Source organism: Calliopsis andreniformis, chromosome 8 (genome assembly GCF_051401765.1).
Source record: "Calliopsis andreniformis isolate RMS-2024a chromosome 8, iyCalAndr_principal, whole genome shotgun sequence".
NCBI classification, from domain to species: Eukaryota; Metazoa; Arthropoda; class Insecta; order Hymenoptera; family Andrenidae; genus Calliopsis; species Calliopsis andreniformis.
In genome coordinates this window covers 7,648,796-7,669,865 of record NC_135069.1, presented here as the reverse complement: position 1 = coordinate 7,669,865, position 21,070 = coordinate 7,648,796, and the positions used below count along the sequence as shown (strand labels likewise).

Below are 21,070 nucleotides of genomic sequence, written 5' to 3'. Positions count from 1 at the left end.
GGTTCGAGAAACTTGAATGGACGAGAGAATTGAATACTGTAACGAACAGAACGTCGATCCTCACGGTGAAAAATGTTACTTCACAGAAGCATGACTTGTTCACGAGAAACTGAGCTACGCTTCAGCTAAAATTAAATTTAGACACATCGAATCTTTTCAGACATTATGCATTCTGGAGTTGCATTTTTCTCACTAATTGAACTCTTTTCTAACTCTTTAAAATAATTTAGTCGTATACTGATACTTCAAATTAAAACACTGGTGCAACTAGATACCATAAAAATTGTCGATCACAAGTCAGAAGCATGTAAAACTGTATGGAAATGGCAAAATTGAAATAAAATATTAAAGACAAAATTTCTTAATATTCAGGAACAGAATAAAAGTGATTAGAAAATATTAATGCAGTAATAGTGTGTGCCATTCTGCACATGTCTGAAAAGATAAAAAGCGAAAATGCACCACAGAGGTCCATTAACGACACGCGCGCAAATAAGCGAAATGCTGACAAAATCAAAGACCGCTTAACATTTTCCTCCGTGCATTATCGATAGCGATGAGATTGATCGAGTGCTGATTAATCATCAGCCAATTGAATTTCGTACTTACGCTAAACCGTAATGAGTGTACAGCTTGAAAAGTATAATATAGCGATAAGAAAATCTATATAATGTATACAATGTATTACTATTACCTAAAGATTTCAAGGATTTAGTTTTAAACATTTATTTGTACACTCCTCTTGTTATTAATAAATCCTTTTAAATCTTAATATTTCACATAGATAGAAGTAGAATCCAGGAAATAGTGTACTAATTAATTCTAAAATGTACTATGAAAAAACTTAAACATTAAAACGATTTTATAAAGGGTGCCTATTTTCAATCCTTTGGCCACAGTAAACTCCACAGGTCCACAGTAAATCTGATTTTTGAAGAAAACTACTAATAAATCAAACTTAATAATTTTCTAAAGTATTTATAGAAATTAAAAAAAATGATGTCCAGAGCTATAGTCCTACCCCTAACCTTCTTAATCCACGCCTGATAATGTCAACGATCCACCACTCCCATCGCTATCGATAGTGGTAGGTAGCGCAAGCCTCGAAAGGCCACGTAAACTCGAGAAAGAGATATACGTAATAATATATAAACGTGAGGTAGTAGAGAGAGATTGATTGTATGTACGTAGCGATTGCTTTGTACCATCTTCATGGTCGGTCCTGTAGGTAACACCCTCGTGGCTGTGGGCACGGCCAAGCCTGTGCAACCTTGCCATCTGTGCAGCGACTTTGTATGCAGGCGGTTGACGGCACTGAGTACTACCGACCCCTGGACGCATCGTCGTCATCGACGCCATGGTAGTCATGGTCGTAATCGCTGTGCTAGCTCCTGGGGGAGGAAGTCCCGCAGCTACTCCGAGACCTGAAAACCCTCGACTCTCTTTCTCTCGGTCTCACACCCTGTCGTTTTGCTCCTCAACAACCGCTCTCTCTCCCCCTTTATCCTCTGTCAAGTGATACACCGCCACAGACGCTTCTGAACGAGTACGACAGCGGATCGATGTCAACGAGTACGGTGAACATACAGTGATGGTCTAAGAAAAGTTTACCTCACAATGACAGTGGTAACATCATCAGCCGTAACTTATGTAGAGTTGGGAAATTCTTACAAAAGAGTGCTTTTTTTTATATAAACTTATTGGTACATCCTTGTAATGTTCCACTTTCGCTTCTGATAATGCAGAAATTAATTATTAACACGTAAATGGAATTTGTAAAGATCACCCTTATTTTATATGAGTTTGTTACTGATGCTACTACAGTAGGTGTTTTTTTATTATAAAGCTATTGTCACTTCCTTGATATTTTTCTCCTATCTCTACATTTGCTTTTGATAATACAGAATTTTATTAACTCAGACTGACTTCATAAATATCTCTCTTATTTTCTAAAAGTTCCTTGCTAGTGCAAGCATTATCAAGCTTATACGACGTAGGTAAATACTATTACTTTACATTTTGTTTGAGCTTATTTCCTGACCACCACTGTAATTCACATCTCCCAAGAATATTTGCTTCATCAATTTGTTTCTTTTCCCCTGAGTTTGCTCATTTCTTCTGGCACTGACCTCCTTGGCGGAAGAGACAGTAACGGGACCAGTCGTACTCGTTCAGACCGTTCGCTTGCAAGAGATGAACGGGTTTAAGGAACTGTGCAATACTCGTTATTCACCACTAGATATCTGTTTAAGAGAAGGAAGCACAGGAAACCAGTTAATACGCCCTGAAAAGAAGCCTCGGTTCTCCGTTAATCCTGAGGAATCGCGACGCTGTGAACGGTACACGATGCAACACACCTTTGTTCAAACACACAAGACACACACGTAGGCAGGCACATAGCTGTAGCATGCACACAGCAGCTTATCAAGCAGACGGTTGCACAATAGCCAGATCAAGCACGCATCGCCTATACGTGTCAATGGATGCCTTGAGCTCGATACGTTGCTTCCGGTGCAGGCAGACTTCTAATACCTATTATTAGTATGCTGATTTGAGCTACGAATGAGAAGGGTATGGACGAATAAACGTGTCAAAGTGTCCTTAAATGAAGTTGCATTATTTCTACAGGAAAGAGTCTTCGATAAGACTCAACTATCTGACTGAGAATTTTTAGGAATCCCTTCCATTGTAAATTTAGTCTTAACAATTTAAGGCTTAGAATGCTGATTTTTGCTGAAGCAATTGAATAACTATTTACTACTCTGTAGTACTATCGTTGGATTGTAATGTGGCGATAGCTGTATATTTTTTGATGATATTATTAAAAAAAGTGACAATTGAATAATCTGTCCATTATCATTTTTCTTAAATAGCAGAGGATTAATAATATCATAAGTCTTATTTAGTTTAAGAACACTTTTCATGTACTTATCCGATCATACCTTCTGATAGAAGTTTCTCATCCCCCTTCTAATTCCGCTGTTTCCCTTAGCTCTGATCTAAAATCTTCCATTTACTTGTAGATATATTCAGATAAACTCTGAAAAATGAAAACGAAAAGGGTCTAGTTAAAAAAGTTAGGAGTTCCTTCATCAGTGCTTCATCTACAAGTAACAGAAGCCAGTTCAGGACTAGACAGATCCAAGGGGAATAACGTCGATTAAACCATCACCCACTAGGGTCCTGAATCATGCCAAAGATCTACATTTTCCCGGAAGCAACGTTCTAGTTCTACGAAAGAAGAGACCAGCAGCCCAGTTGCAGGAGAGAAATCAAAAGAGAACAGGCAATACAGTCGCGGACTCACCTTGAGGATTTTGGGGTTGGTGATGGTGATGATCGTAATAATGTTGGTGATGGTGGTGGTGGTGATGATGGTGATGATGATTGTGGTTGTGATTCTGGTTGTGGTTGGCAGGAAGCGGAGGTAACACTGCTACCGCGTGAGGGAACGGAGGTGCACCACCTCTCAAAACAGACCCTGCACCACACACAGGCCACATACGATATGTTTCTTTACAAAATGTACAATGTTACACTGTGTAACGTTGGCAGTTTCTCAATAGATAATGAAATTTCTCTTTTGCTTTTCGTTTTCAAGAATCAAACTCGAATCCCTCAATAAGAAGGAAGTGCTCTTGAGTGAGTATCGCGAGAATTCAATCAAACTTTCACAAATGGGTTGAATCTAGAAACTGTAATGAGTTAAAGCTTTCTTTGCAGCCTAGGAAAAGAATAGAAAAATTTATATAAAACAGTTGCAATAATTCTTTTAGCAGCCAGTGTTTCTTGAAATATCCTGACAAATTTTTGCAAAATATGAATAAACAAAAGTATCATGGATTAGTATTATGAATAGTATAAAGCTTTCTCCTATTTTTATTTTAACTTTAAGAAGACTTATAATTTGCCTGAGCAGACTTAATTACAGTTTCTTTGTATATTTCAACAAAACGTAAGCATAGCAACGTTAATGCACTAAAAAATATTTCAAAACAATTTTGAGAAAGAAAATAAAACGTGATGTCAAGGGAGAGAAATCTCACAAACCATTGTAACGTTTCGTCATCAATTTTTCCCATCTTCAAAAGGAAAAAAAAAAAACAAGAAGCTACAACTCGACCCAGTTTCTAGAACCACCCTGTACCGTGTATGTGCATACGCACGAAGTGCCCCTGCGTAAAGAAGCGAGTCTCTGTGAAGAAGCTTTAAGCGATAAATGTACTGAAGCAACTGTAATTCCGAGATAAAAAGCGGCTATAAGCACGTTTACCTACGTTATCGTATGCAACGCTCGAGTAAACGATAATGGATAAAGAACTGGGGACGGATAAAGAGCTTGTCCGCAACTCCACAGAACATATGATCTACCATAGACGAGAGAATGAAGATGAGTGGCCATGGGACATACGTATATATTTTTGACGTTAGAATTAGAATCGAGACCCGAGTGACGCGAGTGATTCGAGGAGAAACTAACTTAGTAATCCAGAAAAAAAAAAATAAAAATAAAAAAAGAGTAGGAAGATAAAGAAAAACTCAAAGTAATTATTCAAAGGAAACTCGCACGATTAGGAATTGTACAACAAATATCACACTTCTTCCAGTGAATCATTCTCAGTTCACGACTACCAAAAATTATCACACACTACTGTACAAATAATCCTCTGGGATATCAACAGCGTTCACGACCACGTGATTACAAGCAGAGACTCAATTAACACTCAACTGGTCAACGAAACGTGTTCACACAGTTACTGTTCAATCAGGGCATTCATAAGATTACACGTCGCCTTTTGTCACGACTAGCAAGAATAGTCTCCGCCGAACAACGTCAGAGAAATTCATTGTTGGACCACTCCAGATTCTTTCTTTTCTCTACCTTCTAGTCTACGGTCTACGGAGCGGGCAAAAGGGAAACAGGTGTTATGAGCACGAGCTTGCGGATGTTGTTGATTGCTTTCTCTAGATGGTTACGTACCTTGCATCGCGGAGTGCCGTCTTTGAGGTGGCGGTGGACTGCCACCAGCTTCTACACTGCTTCCACTGTGGCTATCCAGCTGTGTACTGTGACCACTGTCACTGCTCGTCACCGAACCTACGCACACGTCCCCAAAAGACACTTCTATCACTACAGATATTCTAGCCCAGTTTCGCCCTGCTGCGCCCCCGCTAACTGCTAATCATCTAATTAGATTAAAGGTCATCGCGAGGACATCGTGATACACTTGGTTCTCTGTTTCTACAGGATCTCATCGCAACTTTTCTACTCGATAAACTTTGCTTGCACAGCGTTCTGCAGTTTGACGTAAATAGGACTCCCCCGTGAGGCACAACGAAGGCACGGATTGAGTTTTGTGCACGGGATACTGTGTTGGGTTTTATCTCAGTAATTCTAGGTGTATTAGGTTCAGCAATATTTGGTAGAAATATTTGTTAGCAGAGTATTAATTCAGCTTTCATCCCTTGTTCAATTTTTAGAAGGAATTTACTCTATTTCTACAAAACAGTTTAGAGTAAAAGCTTATCATCCAACCTAGTAATAACATTTCCTGTGAAATAAAGAGCGAAAGAATATATTCCAAATTTACATGTGTCCCAGAATTAGTTATTTAGTTCATCAAATTTAGAACTAATCTATTTAAGTCATTTAAAAGTGATTTTAGTAGAAGTGACTATAATACTGGACTGAACTAATAAATCCTCATAATGTGGAATCGCAGAGGATCGCTGTTCACGCGACCGTATGTCCCATGGAGAGTGATCTAAAAAAACTGAAGCCAGATGTGCTTCGCCCTGGGATCAGAACCGTGTGATATATTTGGTACGATAATATTGATTGGAAAAGAAGCGCGGGCTACGGTAATCGGCGTACAAGATGCGTGTAAAATAGATAAGCTAAATATAACACGGAACATTTATGAATTGCGTAAACGGCTGTGCAGCGTGCATAAAATGATAAGTATCTTTATTGCGAGACCTGACCAATGGTGTGTATATTAACGAGCAATGAAGGTGCACACGATGGTACTTCACGAGATGTGTCCGCTATATTCGTGTTGCAAGAAGATAAAATTTTCAAATAAAAACGAAAAGAAGCACCATGTGTAAAAATTCATTATCTAAAGCTAGCAGAATGTATAATAAAAACACAGAGTCTTCAACGAGACACTGTAAAGAGTATTCACGTGTATTGAATATGTGTATGTATGTGCTTGTGTATGTTGGAACTAACTTGACAGCATCTCGTTTCGAACCATTTTACGTATTGAACTCGATCAACTTACCACTGGTCAACGTTTTTCTCAATGGTTGAAGATTGCTCAGGCTGGTCACACTACTACTTTCAGCGCTGAGGTCGACAGGTGGTGGTAAACTGGAAGGAGTATCGCTATGAGATCTCTCATGCATAGGAACTCGGCTACCAGATCCTACTCTCCTAGGTGCACCGGGACTAGGTTCCAGTCCGGTGGAATGCAAAGCCAATCCTGGCACTGGAAGCGGCGGTGGACAGTGTTTAGGTTGGTATGGACGAGTTTTGTGGGGGTCAGAGAGCGCTAACATCTTTCGTACTGCTTGAGGCGAGGCTGCTCCGAACTTTGTACCTGAAAATTTGTGTTGTGTATTATTGTACCTCATGGAACTCGAGGAATATAATAAACCAAAGTGTCAATCTTTTCAAATCTAAAATTACACTTACAAGAAACATTAGATAAGTCTCTTTCTCCCATTCTTTTTCGATTTCACATGTGTTATAAAACTCAAAAACTAAATCACATGTGTTATAAAACTCAAAAACTAAATCACATGTGTTCTATTACATCTTCAGATATTCGGTTTAAAAAGGTGAAACTAACCCTCAAAGATTTAATGCAGCTCGGCGCCGGCTGTGAGCACATAGCTGCCAGGAACACGAAACTTGAGCCCCATTCAGCTTTTGTAGACGTAGAGAAGGGCAACAAGTGAAAGACGGAAGAAGGATCGTGAGAACTCAAGTGGGCCACTTGGGTAGGAAGTAGGCTAGCGGTAGGAATAACGTCGAGCATATATCCGCGAGAATTCGAGCATTTAATAAATATATATTGTATTTTACACATACATTAAAATTCAAAAGACTTCAATATTTTTATAAAATATTCCAAATATTCTTATTACATGTCGCTTAATCTTTTTGAAACTACAACATATGTGAAATCGAAAAAATCGGAGGGGAACAATCGTCTAACCTAATATTCCTTGTTAATTTTGAGCTACGATCATAGAAAGCTAGAAGAAATCTTACCTTGTATACTCTTTCTACCTTCACTGGTGCTGCTGGCACTGCTTGTAGTTGATAACGTCGGAGAAGGGTGTCTTCTTCCCCTGCTTGCACTGAGAGGCACCGCCGCAGCTACTGTGACGGCTCCTGCATGTGGTTCACATTCTACAGACAGAGCATGTAATCGCTCTTCATCTGTTACCACCTTCATGTTCGCTAGGTACGCTTTCACTCTTCTGACCATCTGTGCCTCCTCGAACATCTTCTTCGGGTTCGGCGCTGCAGTGGACTTCTTCCGCCTTTTCACGGTTGCAGTTTGTCCGCCTGGACAACGCAATACTGTTAGTAGAAATAAACCATGATAATTTTGATCTTGTTGCTCGCGAACTTTGATTGTGTTACCTTGATTTCCAGTGGTCATTTGATTTAATGCAACCATGGCCGAACTGGGTGGCTGACCGCCTCTTTCCAACATTATCGATAAATCGTAAGGCGAAGAACACATGTTCGTTAGCGTTCTTACTTCCTTCGCGATCATCCTCAGCTTCTCGAAATTTACCAAATTTTCGACTCGAGAATCGTTACCGAGATGTATGAATGTCAAGTCTTTCTTTACTACAGGATAAAATGGAATCTGCAATAGGAGACATTAAATATTTAGTACGGAATTATTGGATGTTAAAGTGAAATTGAACTGAAAATAAGATGACTCACTATAGGAGGTTGTGTTTGTTCGGATGCCACCAATTGTCGGTATTTGCTCATGTTGCGGCTAGGATCCATCAGTTCCTGTAAATCACCGAATAGCCTCTGATATTTGCTTGGCAGTTTCTCCCACGAAGCTCGTAATCTTGACACGGCTCCGTGACCCAAACCAGACACAATTGCAAACATAGAGTTGAAATTCTTGCATTCCTTACATTGACCTGTTTACAGAGAAAGACAGTAAGATACTCACGTAAAATAAAATAATCTTGAATAATCGATAGTTGAGAAACTCACGAGCTATTTTTATGAATTGTTTTATTATTTTACTACGCCGTACAAGATTGTGCTCAGAACAAACTTCTGTCACAACCCAAAACATTTCTCTGTTGACTAGTTCTGAAAACTGCCTGAGCATAGGCACTCCATATCTACTTTTCAACTCGAATAAATCGTCCACGTATTCCGTAGATTCAATTTGCCTAGAAATAAGATCGAAATATTTATTTCTTTCTTTCTAATGCAAAAGAAGAATCCCAGGAAACTTTTAGGTTACCTAAATATACTGAAATCCTGCAAGGTCAACTGAATGGCAACCTCAACTGCATTTAACTGCAAGAAGTGAACTTGAGATTCACGAATGAGTTCAGGCGCTTGTTCATCTGCAACGAGCGTCTCTGAGATCCCATTAGTTTTTAAATAATATCGAGAACTCAAGCCGATCCTTTCAGCGAGATTTTGCAACTGATCAGGTAACCTCCGCTGTTTAATCATACCCCCTTCTCCGACACTAACTTCGGCTAAAGAAAAGTTCGAACTGCTCTCGGTTATACCAAACTCCTGAAGAGCAAGCATTACCACCTAAAACGATACATTAGCATAGAAATAACAGTCGTTATCCACGAATATTGCTTCCCAGGATTATATGCTCACCTCATGTGCCGTTGTTTCTTTGTGAATAAGAAGATATTTACAAGTTTGATCAGCTTTGTAAACTTTTAAAACGTGCTCGGGGTAATCGGGCGCCCTTAAGTCATCGTAACAATATAACGACGTAAGGTCAGGATTGCTTTTAGAGTGATAAAGATTTGTGGTGGTCTGTGAAAGTCCTGTTCCTGGGGGCGTGTGGGGAGGTGCAAGAGAATCGTCGACGTGTACACCGTCGCTATAAAAAGAAATGGTATTTAAATTATAGGTTAGAATATGAAGCTTAGCAATTCACGCATAACTTCTTCAACTTACTTAATAGTGTTCTTTGGCAGTATATTCATTTTCATGAGAGCTTTCTGTAATCTCCTTTTTGGACCAAGTGTCATGAATCCTTTATGTTCCTTTTTAGCATCTTTACACGGAGAAACGTTAGAATCAGGAATTAATAATGGAACACCGCTCACTAGAGGATTTAATGGGTTTACAGGGGTTATTGGATCCACATGTGTGGACAATCTTGCACGTGGATCTGTTTGAATTCTCGAAATTTCAGGTTTGTTTGCTCTTCCTCGCGGCCTCGGTGAATCGTCTGGCATCTGAAGCATTTCTTTAAACGCTACAACAGTAATTTATTACTCGTATAAAGAGATATAAAATATAATTGTCATTGCTAAAGGATGCCACATACCAAGTAAATTCGATTTCACCGTTATGCTGAGATGAGTAGATCCTCGTAAAATTTCAAGAGCCCTGGCATGACTGACGTGCTCAAAACTTTGTCCATTCACTTCTAAAATTTGATCGCCCCGTTTCAAACCAACATCCTCAGCCTTCGACTTTTTATCCACTTTTGAAATGAAGATACCGAAACCCCTTTCGTAACCACCTAAAATACTAAAATGCAGGACCTCGTCCCTGCTGGGCCTCGCCAGCGTTACGTTCCGCGTTCTTGCTTTCACCGCGCACGCAATATTTAATAATCTGGAATTTAATAAGATACTTCAGAATAATACGAAATATTCAGATAATTGCACGAACGAAATAATATAATATGAAACTGCAATATACCTTTGTTGTCCCTGCATTTTCTCCCTTTCCAGTGCAGTTTCAAATGCTTCTAAAAATTCCATCATAGCTGGATCAGTTTCAAAATCTGTAAAATGGTTATTCACCCAAAGGAGCACTACACGGGCAACTCTGTCTCTAACTTGTGCTTGGTCGAACCACTCTAACAATTGACTCGCAACTAATAATGGACTATCGATAAATGTTCGATGGGTTAATAAGAAGTCTTCTATATAAGTGGGATCGGTAATACTGTTTTCTTCTATAAGTTGTAACATTAAACGCTCAGGAGTTCCACGAATAACTACGTGACCCCTGCGAGCTCCTCCATCCAGAGCACCCCTCAATTCTGTTACCAGAATTACTCTTCCATTTTCTTCATGCCTCCTCGTATTTTCTTCACCCTGATGTTGAATTCTAAAGTAATCTGCTTGAGTAACACATACAAATTGGCAGTCATCGCATCTGAAAAAAGTAATGTATTGTCTCAATAAAAAGTATCTCTCTTTTTAATTATGGAACTTTCATTAGGAAAACTGAATAACATAGTACTCACTTTGTCCTCATGACACCTCTATGCAAAAGTCTTTCCATGGTGGGCAAGATTCCAAAACTGTCGCCAAGGTGCAATTGTTCAATTTCTCCATTACTGTATTCGATTTCCACAGCACCATTAATAAGCACACTCCAACTATCCAATTCTTCGCCATCGTTTAACACTATCATACCAGCGCGTTCAACAACGGCAAATACCATCACAGCGCACAGCGCTCTTCTTACTGCCAGAGTCATGTTTGTGAAGGCCTTTAATTGCTGAGTGAATTCTAAGAGTGTTTCTATATCATCTTCTGTCCTTTCCATAGGGTCTTTTTCTAGACATTCTCTGACTGGATCACGAACAGTCAAGCTCTAAAAACAATAACAATAGATTTGTCTTATTTTTGATTTATCCTTCTTATATAAAAATTAAAGTATTCAGAAATTAAAATATGTATTCTTACGTCCATGCTCTCTGCAAGATCTTCTTCTTCATCGCTATCCACTATGGATTCAACAAGTCCTGAAAGATCTACATCATCCGCATCTGCATCCAACGAGCTCTGTACAGATGTCATTGTGTCCGAACCACTGTATGCTGAACTTGTGTCACTTGAATGGCTGCTTCTATTGGACTTTTGGTATAGCTCTGGCCTGCCAGTCAGGCCTTGAGAAAACTGGATAGAGAAACATAATTTTTTCAAGTTAAAAATGCATATATTTTCTATGCTTCTATTACATATTATTGAATTATATTGGAGCCAACATATATTGATATTTACCTTGTAAAAATATATAAATTTAAACATACCGTAGGTAAGTAAATTATGTAAATAGAATGAGTACAGACATTGAAAGTAGAAAGTCTAAGCCTGAATTTTTTAAATAAGTGATGTTCATAATTTCTAGATTAGAAGGTTTTGCTCAGAATTGTTGTAGGTAGGAGTAATCACTTCATACTATTAAATTTTCACTTATAACATAGAATAAACAGCTTTCTCTTACTCCAAAATAAAGACAGCAGTAAAATAATGATACAAATTTCATTATCACTAGCAGTGTTTCTACAGCTAAAAATGCTCCTTTCTCGAAGGGTTGATACTCCATATATTTTCTACCATAATCTCTAGAATTCTCTAGCTTCAGAGCACAGCTATGCAAAAACAAAATACCGCCGTTTAACCATTAATATCCCTACCACCCTCCCCAAATTTCCATTACCATCCACCCCAACCAAACGACATTCTCGCTGCAATCCAGCAACGTAATCATAATAGTAAACAATGACAGCAAGGTGCAGTCCAAGGAAACACATCGATGCACCTCCTCTCTCACAGTCCCCCCTCGGAAAAGAAGCAAAAGCCCTCCGAAAAGAAAAACGTGCAACGATCAGGCTCCGCGATCGACATCGATCTGTCAATCGTCGTGCGCTGCAAGGAAACGGGAACGAGAATCATGTAGGACAAAAACAGGAGTTCCACGAGCTCCACTCGTTCACGGAATAGTACCAGGAATGGGCGTGATGGGGATAGGCTTCGCTCTTAAGTTAGGTTAGGTTACCAGACATGACATCACGCGCGCAGCATCGAGCGACCGAAGGGGCCACGCACGGCGAGAAAGAGAGACAAGAACAGCGAGCAGATATGCCTAAACAAAAACACCGTGACATCTGTCATCGCGGGGCGATCGTCCAGCGGCGATCTGTCGCGGGCGATCGACGACGGTGTCGCGGGCCACGGTCGAGGCAGGATCCCGAGGTCCAAGGCCATTTTGAGACCGCGGGAGATCGTCGTCGGTGTCCAGACTCACTTGGTACATGCCGAAGGCGTCCATCGTGTCCTAGCGAGTGCCACACCGCCTCGGTCCTCGTCTCCTCTTCCGCGTTGGATCACGAGAGACGCGAGAAACAAACACTGCCTGGCGACATTCTCGTCCTCGTTCACTCCGCCGCGACACGACCCGCGCCTCTCCTCGTCCGCGAGCGCATACGCCGACACACGCAGCGCGACGTGACCTTCTTTGTATGCGTTTACGAAGCTCGTGGCGCGTCTGGTCTGCGTTCCGTGTGTCGCGAGCCGTCAGCTTAGCCGAGTAGCGGACATGGGACTGCCTCTCGTCCCTCCCCCACCCTTCCTCCTGCCACCGGCATTCCGTTCGAAAGCATAGGGTCACGTGACCCGACCGAGCGGCAAGCTTCAGGTCCGTCGCAACGGGGGGGCGCACGTTGGGGGGCCCACCTGTAGCTTCTGGTCGTGCCGCTGACAAAACGCTTAAAGAAGCGCAGGGAAAGCCCTATGGCGACGTGTCGAACATTTTATGCGACCCTATGGATTGATATCCAACTATGGAGAAAGCATAGCTGCGGAAAATTTGGAAATTTTGTTTTTTTAGGAGAGTTTTCAAGAGGTTGCGACTTGATTTCGTAGAAAGCAGGAGCAAAATGTATTTAATAGATACAGTAGAGACTAGATTGTTTGAAATGGAACGAAGTTTGAAAATGAAGCATGGTTTTGATAGCGGGATTTAGTTTCTTCAGCAAACTACTATTATTACACTGTATAAATTTTAGTTGACGTTTTACTAGATTATTATTGTTACACTAAATATTTGCAGCCTTTAATTTTATAAAAGGTTTGAATATTGGAAGCTAATTGAGGTTCTACTGTACTGCGTTTCTCCATAGTTGGGCAGAATAGGCAATTGAGTTATACTTCGGCGATCAATTGAATTAACTCTTTACTTTACTGACTATTCTGTTATAAATGATGTACCTGAGAGCCAACGTGACCCAAGTCCTTTTTTGTTATTTTTAGGAGCCTCGAAAAACATTTTTATTCTAATAAAATGAAGGGAAAGCAATCAGATCTTATACAAAAACTTAATTTTGAAACAATTCTTTTTATGCTAGTTCTTAGTGGAGTTTTAGGGTAATATTAAATTGTTTGCAGTTTTCATTATGCTTGTAGTGAATTTGTTTTTTAAAGTTGAGTAATTATGATATATACTTGTGGCGCTGAGTCTTCTTGTTTAAAAAGTAGGACGTATTTCAGATTTCTTCTCTTATCTTTTCCTTCTTTTTAAATAGAAAGTTTAAGTTTAATTTTAGTCAAATTGCGCATTGGGAATGATGGAATTTCACAATTTGCAATAAAACTTTGGGGAGTAATGAATAAACATATTTTCATGATATCTATTACTACTTCCCAGGCATTGAAGTCGCCAATTACAGATAGCTTGTGCATGGAGCTCTAAGAATAACTCCATAAAAATCCAATATAATAATAGCTAGAAAATAAATTCATTTAAGATAATTTTCTAAAAATATAACCGAGTAAACTTATTCAACACGTTTTAATATTTCCAGAAATAGTAAACAAGAAACTAGGAAGACCTTTTAACACGGCCACACACTGTGACTTTCTACATCCGCGCCATGTTCAGTTCCCCACATCTAAAATTCAATTTAATAACGCAGATAAATCTCTTTCGACACACTAACATTCGTTTAATTACTACAGAGAGACACACTGCATTGAAGTAGAAAGGTAGCTAGTAGAAGTCACCGTAGATACAATTTTCCCATGAATATTTATCGAATCAAGGACGACCAGTCGATCGTTGGATCGATCGGTAATTCATCGAGCCCGATCGCAATGCTTTGTAATTATGTTGAATGCCTTTAGTAGCACCTGACCACGCAAACTCGGTGGACTGATTGCAGGCGTCGAGTTTGCATTAAGGTAGTTCCTAGCTAAACGCAAAAGTCCAAGACTTCGTTTCAATTCTGAAGACCACTAACTTGGATTACAAGAAACCCTTACGCAAAATATAAAATGAATTTACCATGTAGTTACCGAGAAATTGTGAAGAAAAGTGGACGTATTTTAGTACCGTAACATATGGTAGAATCGAAAGAAAACTACTCAACTATTTTTTCGTCTGAAACAGGGACACTATACTGAAGAACGTTACCAAAATTGAAATGAAGTTACATTAAAATATGATGAAGCAAATATATTGATTTCAGTAGGACTGTCCGTATAATTGTTTCGTAATTGCTACTGAAAAACGTAGATCTATCTAAAAATTCGTCTGCCAATTGAAGCTACTCAATTGTAGCTAAACACCAGTCAATGGAATCCATTTTCGTATTGCAACCATTATATTAAAATTGAACTTTTTTCAATAAATCTAAATAGTGATGGTTTAGTAAGAAACTCCCATTCGACCAACATAGTGGCCAAGAAACACCTTAAGCTGAAGGCCGATCGTGTGAATCGAGCTTAAGGAGTCGACGGTCGGTCAATCGTCAGTCGGTAAACGATCGAGAGAAGGAGAGAGAAGGAGAGAAGAGACAGAGAGAGGAGAGGAGAGAGAGAGAGGAGAGAATGAGAGAAGAGAATGCAAGGAGATGAGAGTACCGGTCTGCTCAAAGCATCCAGTACAGCGGATAGTAACTTCTCAAAGGCCACTGGTCGACCCGACAGATGATTTATACGACCCGTTATGTCGTGCCCATGCCTCACTTTTCCTTTTGTCCTGTTCACACAGAGACTTTCCAAATTGCCTCTCCCATTCAGTTTCTTCCTACTCCAGAACGAGAGACAGTGGGCATACTAATGCACGCGACCGATGCGCATTCCAGAGACTCTTTAGGACGAACGTTAATGTAGATCATCTCCCCGGAGTGCTTACCCACTGAAATTCCTGTTTCAGATGAAACCCAGATGATACTTTATCTGAGCTTTCATTTCCTAGTCGGACGGCTCTCCTCTGGAATTTTGAGCCACTTGCTTGCGATGTTTCAACTGAAGCTGAATTTTCAACTGAGGATGGTCTTGTTTAAAGAAGAGGGGTGCGAGGTTCATCTAGAAGTAGTGTTTTTAATTATCTGAGGAATTTTTCTGTGATGTGGAAGTAAAGTTGGGCCACGAAGGAATGACCTGAGATGAGATTTTCGGGAGAAAATTAAAAAATTGAGTTTCTCAATTTTCTCTCCAGGTTTTGGGAAAATACTTTCTGTTTTCGAATGTAAAAACGTGTACGATGGGTCTATGATTAGTGACACTAGAATTACTAATTAATAATTTGCTTTTACTGAAGCTCATAATTTAAGAAAATTATACAGAGTGAGTTTCGCAATTGTATCACCTGAATTTTCTTGTAAACTATTTATTGTATGAAAAACTGTTCCATACGAAAGTTATTTGGTATAAGAAACTAATTACTGTACTGTATGCTTCTTGCATTTGAAACATTTTTTTATACTACGAATAGTTTCCAAGAAAATTCAGATGACACAGTTGTGTCACTCACTCTATATTTTCTCAAATTTTCAACACTATCTGTGAATAAAGTAGACCACAGGAAGTACCTATCTCAGCTTCCACTACAGTTCCACGAGAATCATAATCACGAATTTCAAGAACTGAAACCTGGCCACAGAGTCGAAAAGGGAAAATCGAAACAGAAAAACGGAAACGTTCATTCATCCCAGGTGGAAAAATGCAATTTTCTCCGCCTGCATACGCATGCAGATCGTGTTCTGCGTTACGTTCCACTTTCCAAGCGTAGAGGGAACCTTTCTCGCCTTCACAGTGATCGTTATTTACCCTCCTCCAAGGAAATTTTCCGTCCACACGATGCGAATAAGAAAATTCATGAACTGATAATAACTTCTCTACGACGTGACGGCAGAATTTCAAATGCATGAGAGAGTGCAGTTCGGGCTGCTCCGAAACTTTGCTACTTGTTCGGTCGCAAGCGTGATCCTGTTATCCTTTTTATTTTCTCTCGCGGTCACATGTGATCGGCGAAAACACGTGGGCGTTTTGTGTGTGCGTCATGGATCGACGATTCTTGACTTTCTTCCTCTAACGACCAGCTCTGTGACGTAAGATAAATGATCAGCAAAAGTGCACGCTCTGACCTAACGACGGGATAACGGCTATGCATCATTGTCCTGTTACCTCTGATACGAGTGCATTTCGCTTTTAATCGCGATGAATCGGTGCAAGGCGTGAAGCCATAAAATGTCGATGACATGAGTATTTTTTATATTTTTTCTATTATATAATTCCTAAATTATTCTCTAATACCATTCCATTGGTTTCATAGGGATATAAATAGTTATAATAGAATTTTTTATTTTTATAGCTTCACTCGGTCCTCCTTTTTATAGCTTAACTTATGTCCTTTTAAAAATCCTCATCAACAATGCGTGCTCGTCTCTAAAAGACGAGTCCCCTCGTCAGCAGATCAAACTTGGAAATAAAAATGTTTATGGCAATGTCGTCCCAAGAATTTAGATCGAAGAGGAACCGTCGCGAAAATGAGCACGAGAGTACTGAAGAATTTCTGCATGTAAGGGAAAAGAGGTTGAAAAACAGATGTTTACCGTGTCATCGAAGACCAGGTTGACCTGTCGATGGTCGGTTATGGGGTGGGGCTGCGGTGGTCGATGCATCCTTGCTCCATGCACGTCCGGATAGTCGATCTGTAAAAGCAAAAAGACGTGATTTTAGGAATGAAAGTTCCAAGTTCATTCGGATGGTAATACATTCGAAATGTTTGTAGCATTGTGAATCGTTTTTTATCGGTAACTCCTATTATCCTGTGCTCAGGGTTGTCGATTCTCGTTAACCTTTAACCTTTAGAGAGTTACTTTAGTGGACATCCTTTCTCGAGCTTAAAAATATGAGAATTGGGACCCAGGATGTGTGATTAGGCTTTGGATGTTTAATTCAAGTATCCCCCTTCTGTCCTTCTTCTGTTCCAAAAATTGAAAAATGTGGTAATGCGTTTCTGTGTCGATATACCAAAAGTCTTGATTTTAATTAGATTAATATATATTGGATGACGCTAAATAATTAAATAGATTTTAGATTGTTAGTCGAGGAGGATCTGTATGCTTTGTAACTATTATAAGCTTGGGAAAAGTTTGAAAAAATTGTAGAAATATTGAACCTGGATACATTAATGAGTTACTTATTTTTTATTAGAACTTTCTTTCTTAATTCTTCATAGAACAGTCTTAATAGTATTTGTGCAACAACTTCTCCTTCGAAGGCTTCGTAGAAAATTGAACAGCCTGGAGCACGAGTATCGCTCTAATAAAGTTAAGAAGAAACACGGTGTTCCTTTATAATCTATTTTACCAATACTGTGTAACGTTTCCTGTATCCTTTCATCGAGACCAATATAATTAAAATTCCAAACACAATTACAGTATTGCTTCTATAACACAGAAATAAATTGCCAACCCAGAAACTGACCACAGAAAAATAGTATAGAGAATAGCACTATAGAAAGAAAATACTGCAGACAACAGTCTCTATAAGCTTGACCAACAAAATGTACAAAACTGCAAGTGATGCCACAAGTAACAAAAAGATCAAAATCAATTGTTCTTGTTTCACACATCTATAACGAAGCAAGGAAAACATAAATAAATAAGTAATTACTAGCAATCTCGCAGCCGAACAATAGTAGTTAAGGGCTAACAAAAACCTGTCCATCAACTTAATCAAAACTCCAAAATTCTAACAAAGAGGATTCCCAAACACGTTCACCAGTGTATCAAGCGACGAACCCCAGTGCACGCGAGGACCCACGTTATATCGTCCCAGCAAGCGACACCGTGTTGATAATCTAATCCAGTTGCACCTGCGGATGCGCTCGACTGCAGCAGCTGCGTCAACTTTTCGTCTCCGTCGCTCGTGCCTTTTTTCGGTCAACAAGCGATGGAGGACGTCGTCGAATAATGCGCGCGACGGGGGTGGGGGATAAAAAGGAGGAAAAAAAAGCAGAGGAAAAAACGGCACAGGAGACAACGAGATGAGCGTGCCTCGCTGGGCCGGAACCCGTAGGCCGGACTTCCGGTAGATACGCCAGTTATACTCTCCATTCATGCAGCCGCTCCCTCGCGACTCGATTGTTAGCAGCGAGTATTTAGCCAATTTCGGGATGAAAGTTGAAATTTCCAGGGACACGGTGATTCGATTGGGCACGCCGCGCGCGATCCATCGATGCGAAACGCGTCGCGAAAAACGATGCTCGGCGTGTCGGAAATCAGCGAAACAACTTTCACGGGAATATTGCGAAATCGGTGTTCCTGCTATCTCCGCTGGCTATTTCGCGCAACGTGCATGCAATAAGCGACACTGTCACGATTCAATTAAGACTTTCTTTTGCTAGCCCCGATGGGTTCCTGGGAACCGATGCAGCGGTTGCAGGGAAGGCTGCTTTTTAAACGGATGCTGAGCTCGTTGAGGAAATGGACTGAAGGTGTTCGTTAACAGCTTGACTGCCGTGTCGAGTATGTGGGTGACAGTTTTTATGTGATTGGGAATAATAATGAGATACAGAATTATGAATGAGAGTAATATAGAAAATTTGAGAGATAGCTAGTAAGAGAGGAAAAGCAATTTAAAATAATTAAGAATTTTTTTTTGAAGACTCACTGCCAAAGTGATAGAATTTTTAATGAATTTAAGGTGGCAGTCAACGTGTTAACGTAGGTTGTAATATTAAGCATGTTTTATTAGAGACTCTCAAAATCCAAAATTTGTTCATTGCTAAGTAGTTGAGTAATTAATCATTCTCTACTACAGAAAATGAAAGATTTGATAATTTTTCATTATTTTTATATTCGCAAATTTTTTCAGATTTGTAGAAAACGAATAGAATAGTACACAGAATCGTATTAAAAACTCAGCTGGTGAAAGTATAGTAGAGATTGTTCCAGCCATTAACTACAAAGAGCTTAACAAATTTACTTTGTGCATGTTCAGACGAATCACTCTGTTTCCCACTGTATCAGAATTTTCACCATAGCTTGAAATAATCACCACTCTATCGCCATCATTATCTTTTCACTTTGTTTTCTTTGTTTGAAAGAAATTACACTATTTTTGACTTCCTACTTTCCACCTGTAATCTGTAATCGTCAATCTATTAATGCTATTAATTTTATCATCTTTTATCTTATTCTATTAAAACAATACTTTTGTTCCTTGTAGTACTAGGATTTCCTTCGAACCTTACAATCACGATTGACCTATAAGTGTTACCAGCGTTTCAAGTTGCCTTATTAGCAAAATCACTTCGTTCCTACCTGCACCGCAAGTTTCACAATATTCTACAATTATCCGTGTACCAATAATATTATAATTATCTTAGCTCGTCTTATTGGAAAAGCGTTTCTAAACCAGATTGTATTAGGATTTCCTCAGAAATTCTACAATCAACGTCAATTTGTTAGAGCTGGTTATGCTTCAACCTGTTTTATTGGAAAATTCTCAACTAATCGAAGAGTCTCACTGTATGCAAGATTTATTAACCCATCTATTGATATAACAATTATTTTCATTCTTTGGAAGAGTCACTCAGTTCCTCATTGTGCTAGGATTATTCTCAAATTTCACAAACGCTATTCATCTGTCACGGTTGTTGGTGCATTAACTTTTCCATTGGGAGGATATTACAATCACCAGTGACTTACAACTTTATTGTCCATATATCAATTTTTATTCTTAAAGGAAACTTTCTGTGCAATTGGGACACTTCTCACAATATCTCAGAAAAGCGAAACTTAATATCCATCATAAAACTGGTCATGTGTAGTACTTTATGGCTCTAAAGATTCTTATGAAATAGGTATCCAAAGTCCAAACCTAACTTAATTTGAAACTGAGCTTAGAATTATCTAGTCTGGAAAATTTATTATAGCTAACCACTGAAGGATTTAAAATATTCTACAGCTAAAAAATACCAATTGGTCTTCACCCTGTCTCACAACAAGGTATGAAGAATTCAATATCCTTTCTACCCCACATCAAAAATAAACAATTAAAAACATTACAATTTTTACCATCAAAAGAAATGAAAACTTCAATGCAGAGTACCTACGTAAAACATGATTGTTTAAAAAAGAGTAGACTTAATACACTCTGACCCTTGCGTCTATGTTCTACACACATTTGATTCCGAACAGAAAATTCCCTTACATTTATTCGTCAAGCACCATTCGACAAAAATTTCGTCTCTGCTCCCCAGATGACCTACCACATTCTCCAATTTCCATTGACCTATCGATATTTCACCCCATCTCCAAGAGAGACCACTCGAACCGATTCGTCTCGATTTCGCGCTTCTCGAAACGGCCGCGGATCCGATTTCTCAATGAGCGGCTCGCGATCGCGTAAACAATCGCGCAAAAGGGAAATAAAGTGGATCGCGCGCTATGCTCTGTTTATCAAGAGGCGAATTACAAAGGCGTCTCGTTCAGCGGAGTCGGGACGGTCGCGAAATGCAGCTCCGTGACGCAACCCGTAAACGGGCAATGCAGAAAATGTGCACGCGCTGTTCCTCCTACGTTGCGTAATGGACGAATTATAAACAACGATTGAACCGATTTGCAAGACGCTTCGCGTGGCGTGTTTTTTTATTCGACGTCAGGAAACGCGAGCGTCTTCGATATTTCCACCCTCTCAGCGTTACCCAGGATGGTTTGGTAACCGTTGACCCTGACACTGTGGAACACTTCGGTCGCCCTCGGTAGCGGGTCAAGATCTT

At 39.6% G+C, this 21,070-nt stretch overlaps 1 protein-coding gene across 10 annotated transcripts in view; it reads right to left on the bottom strand.

Annotated features, from left to right (window-relative positions):
- The window catches only part of LOC143182093 (rap guanine nucleotide exchange factor 2), a 143,080-nt gene that overhangs the window by 1,751 nt on the left and 120,259 nt on the right, over positions 1 to 21,070 (bottom strand). For 4 of the 10 annotated variants that reach the window (XM_076382837.1, XM_076382844.1, XM_076382835.1 and 1 more), the window contains 15 exons: positions 16,893 to 16,991; positions 10,960 to 11,172; positions 10,515 to 10,867; positions 9,962 to 10,423; positions 9,582 to 9,874; positions 9,206 to 9,509; positions 8,897 to 9,128; positions 8,520 to 8,824; positions 8,261 to 8,445; positions 7,973 to 8,184; positions 7,661 to 7,892; positions 7,283 to 7,597; positions 6,288 to 6,605; positions 4,982 to 5,098; positions 1,206 to 1,424 (listed from right to left, as the gene is read on the bottom strand). In XM_076382837.1, coding sequence (XP_076238952.1) covers positions 1,206 to 1,424; positions 4,982 to 5,098; positions 6,288 to 6,605; positions 7,283 to 7,597; positions 7,661 to 7,892; positions 7,973 to 8,184; positions 8,261 to 8,445; positions 8,520 to 8,824; positions 8,897 to 9,128; positions 9,206 to 9,509; positions 9,582 to 9,874; positions 9,962 to 10,423; positions 10,515 to 10,867; positions 10,960 to 11,172; positions 16,893 to 16,991 — 3,859 coding nt within the window. Of the gene's footprint in view, positions 1 to 1,205; positions 1,425 to 4,981; positions 5,099 to 6,287; positions 6,606 to 7,282; positions 7,598 to 7,660; positions 7,893 to 7,972; positions 8,185 to 8,260; positions 8,446 to 8,519; positions 8,825 to 8,896; positions 9,129 to 9,205; positions 9,510 to 9,581; positions 9,875 to 9,961; positions 10,424 to 10,514; positions 10,868 to 10,959; positions 11,173 to 12,304; positions 12,538 to 16,892; positions 16,992 to 21,070 lie in introns of those variants that run through there. The other 6 variants (XM_076382838.1, XM_076382836.1, XM_076382845.1 and 3 more) reach the window with 5 other exon arrangements.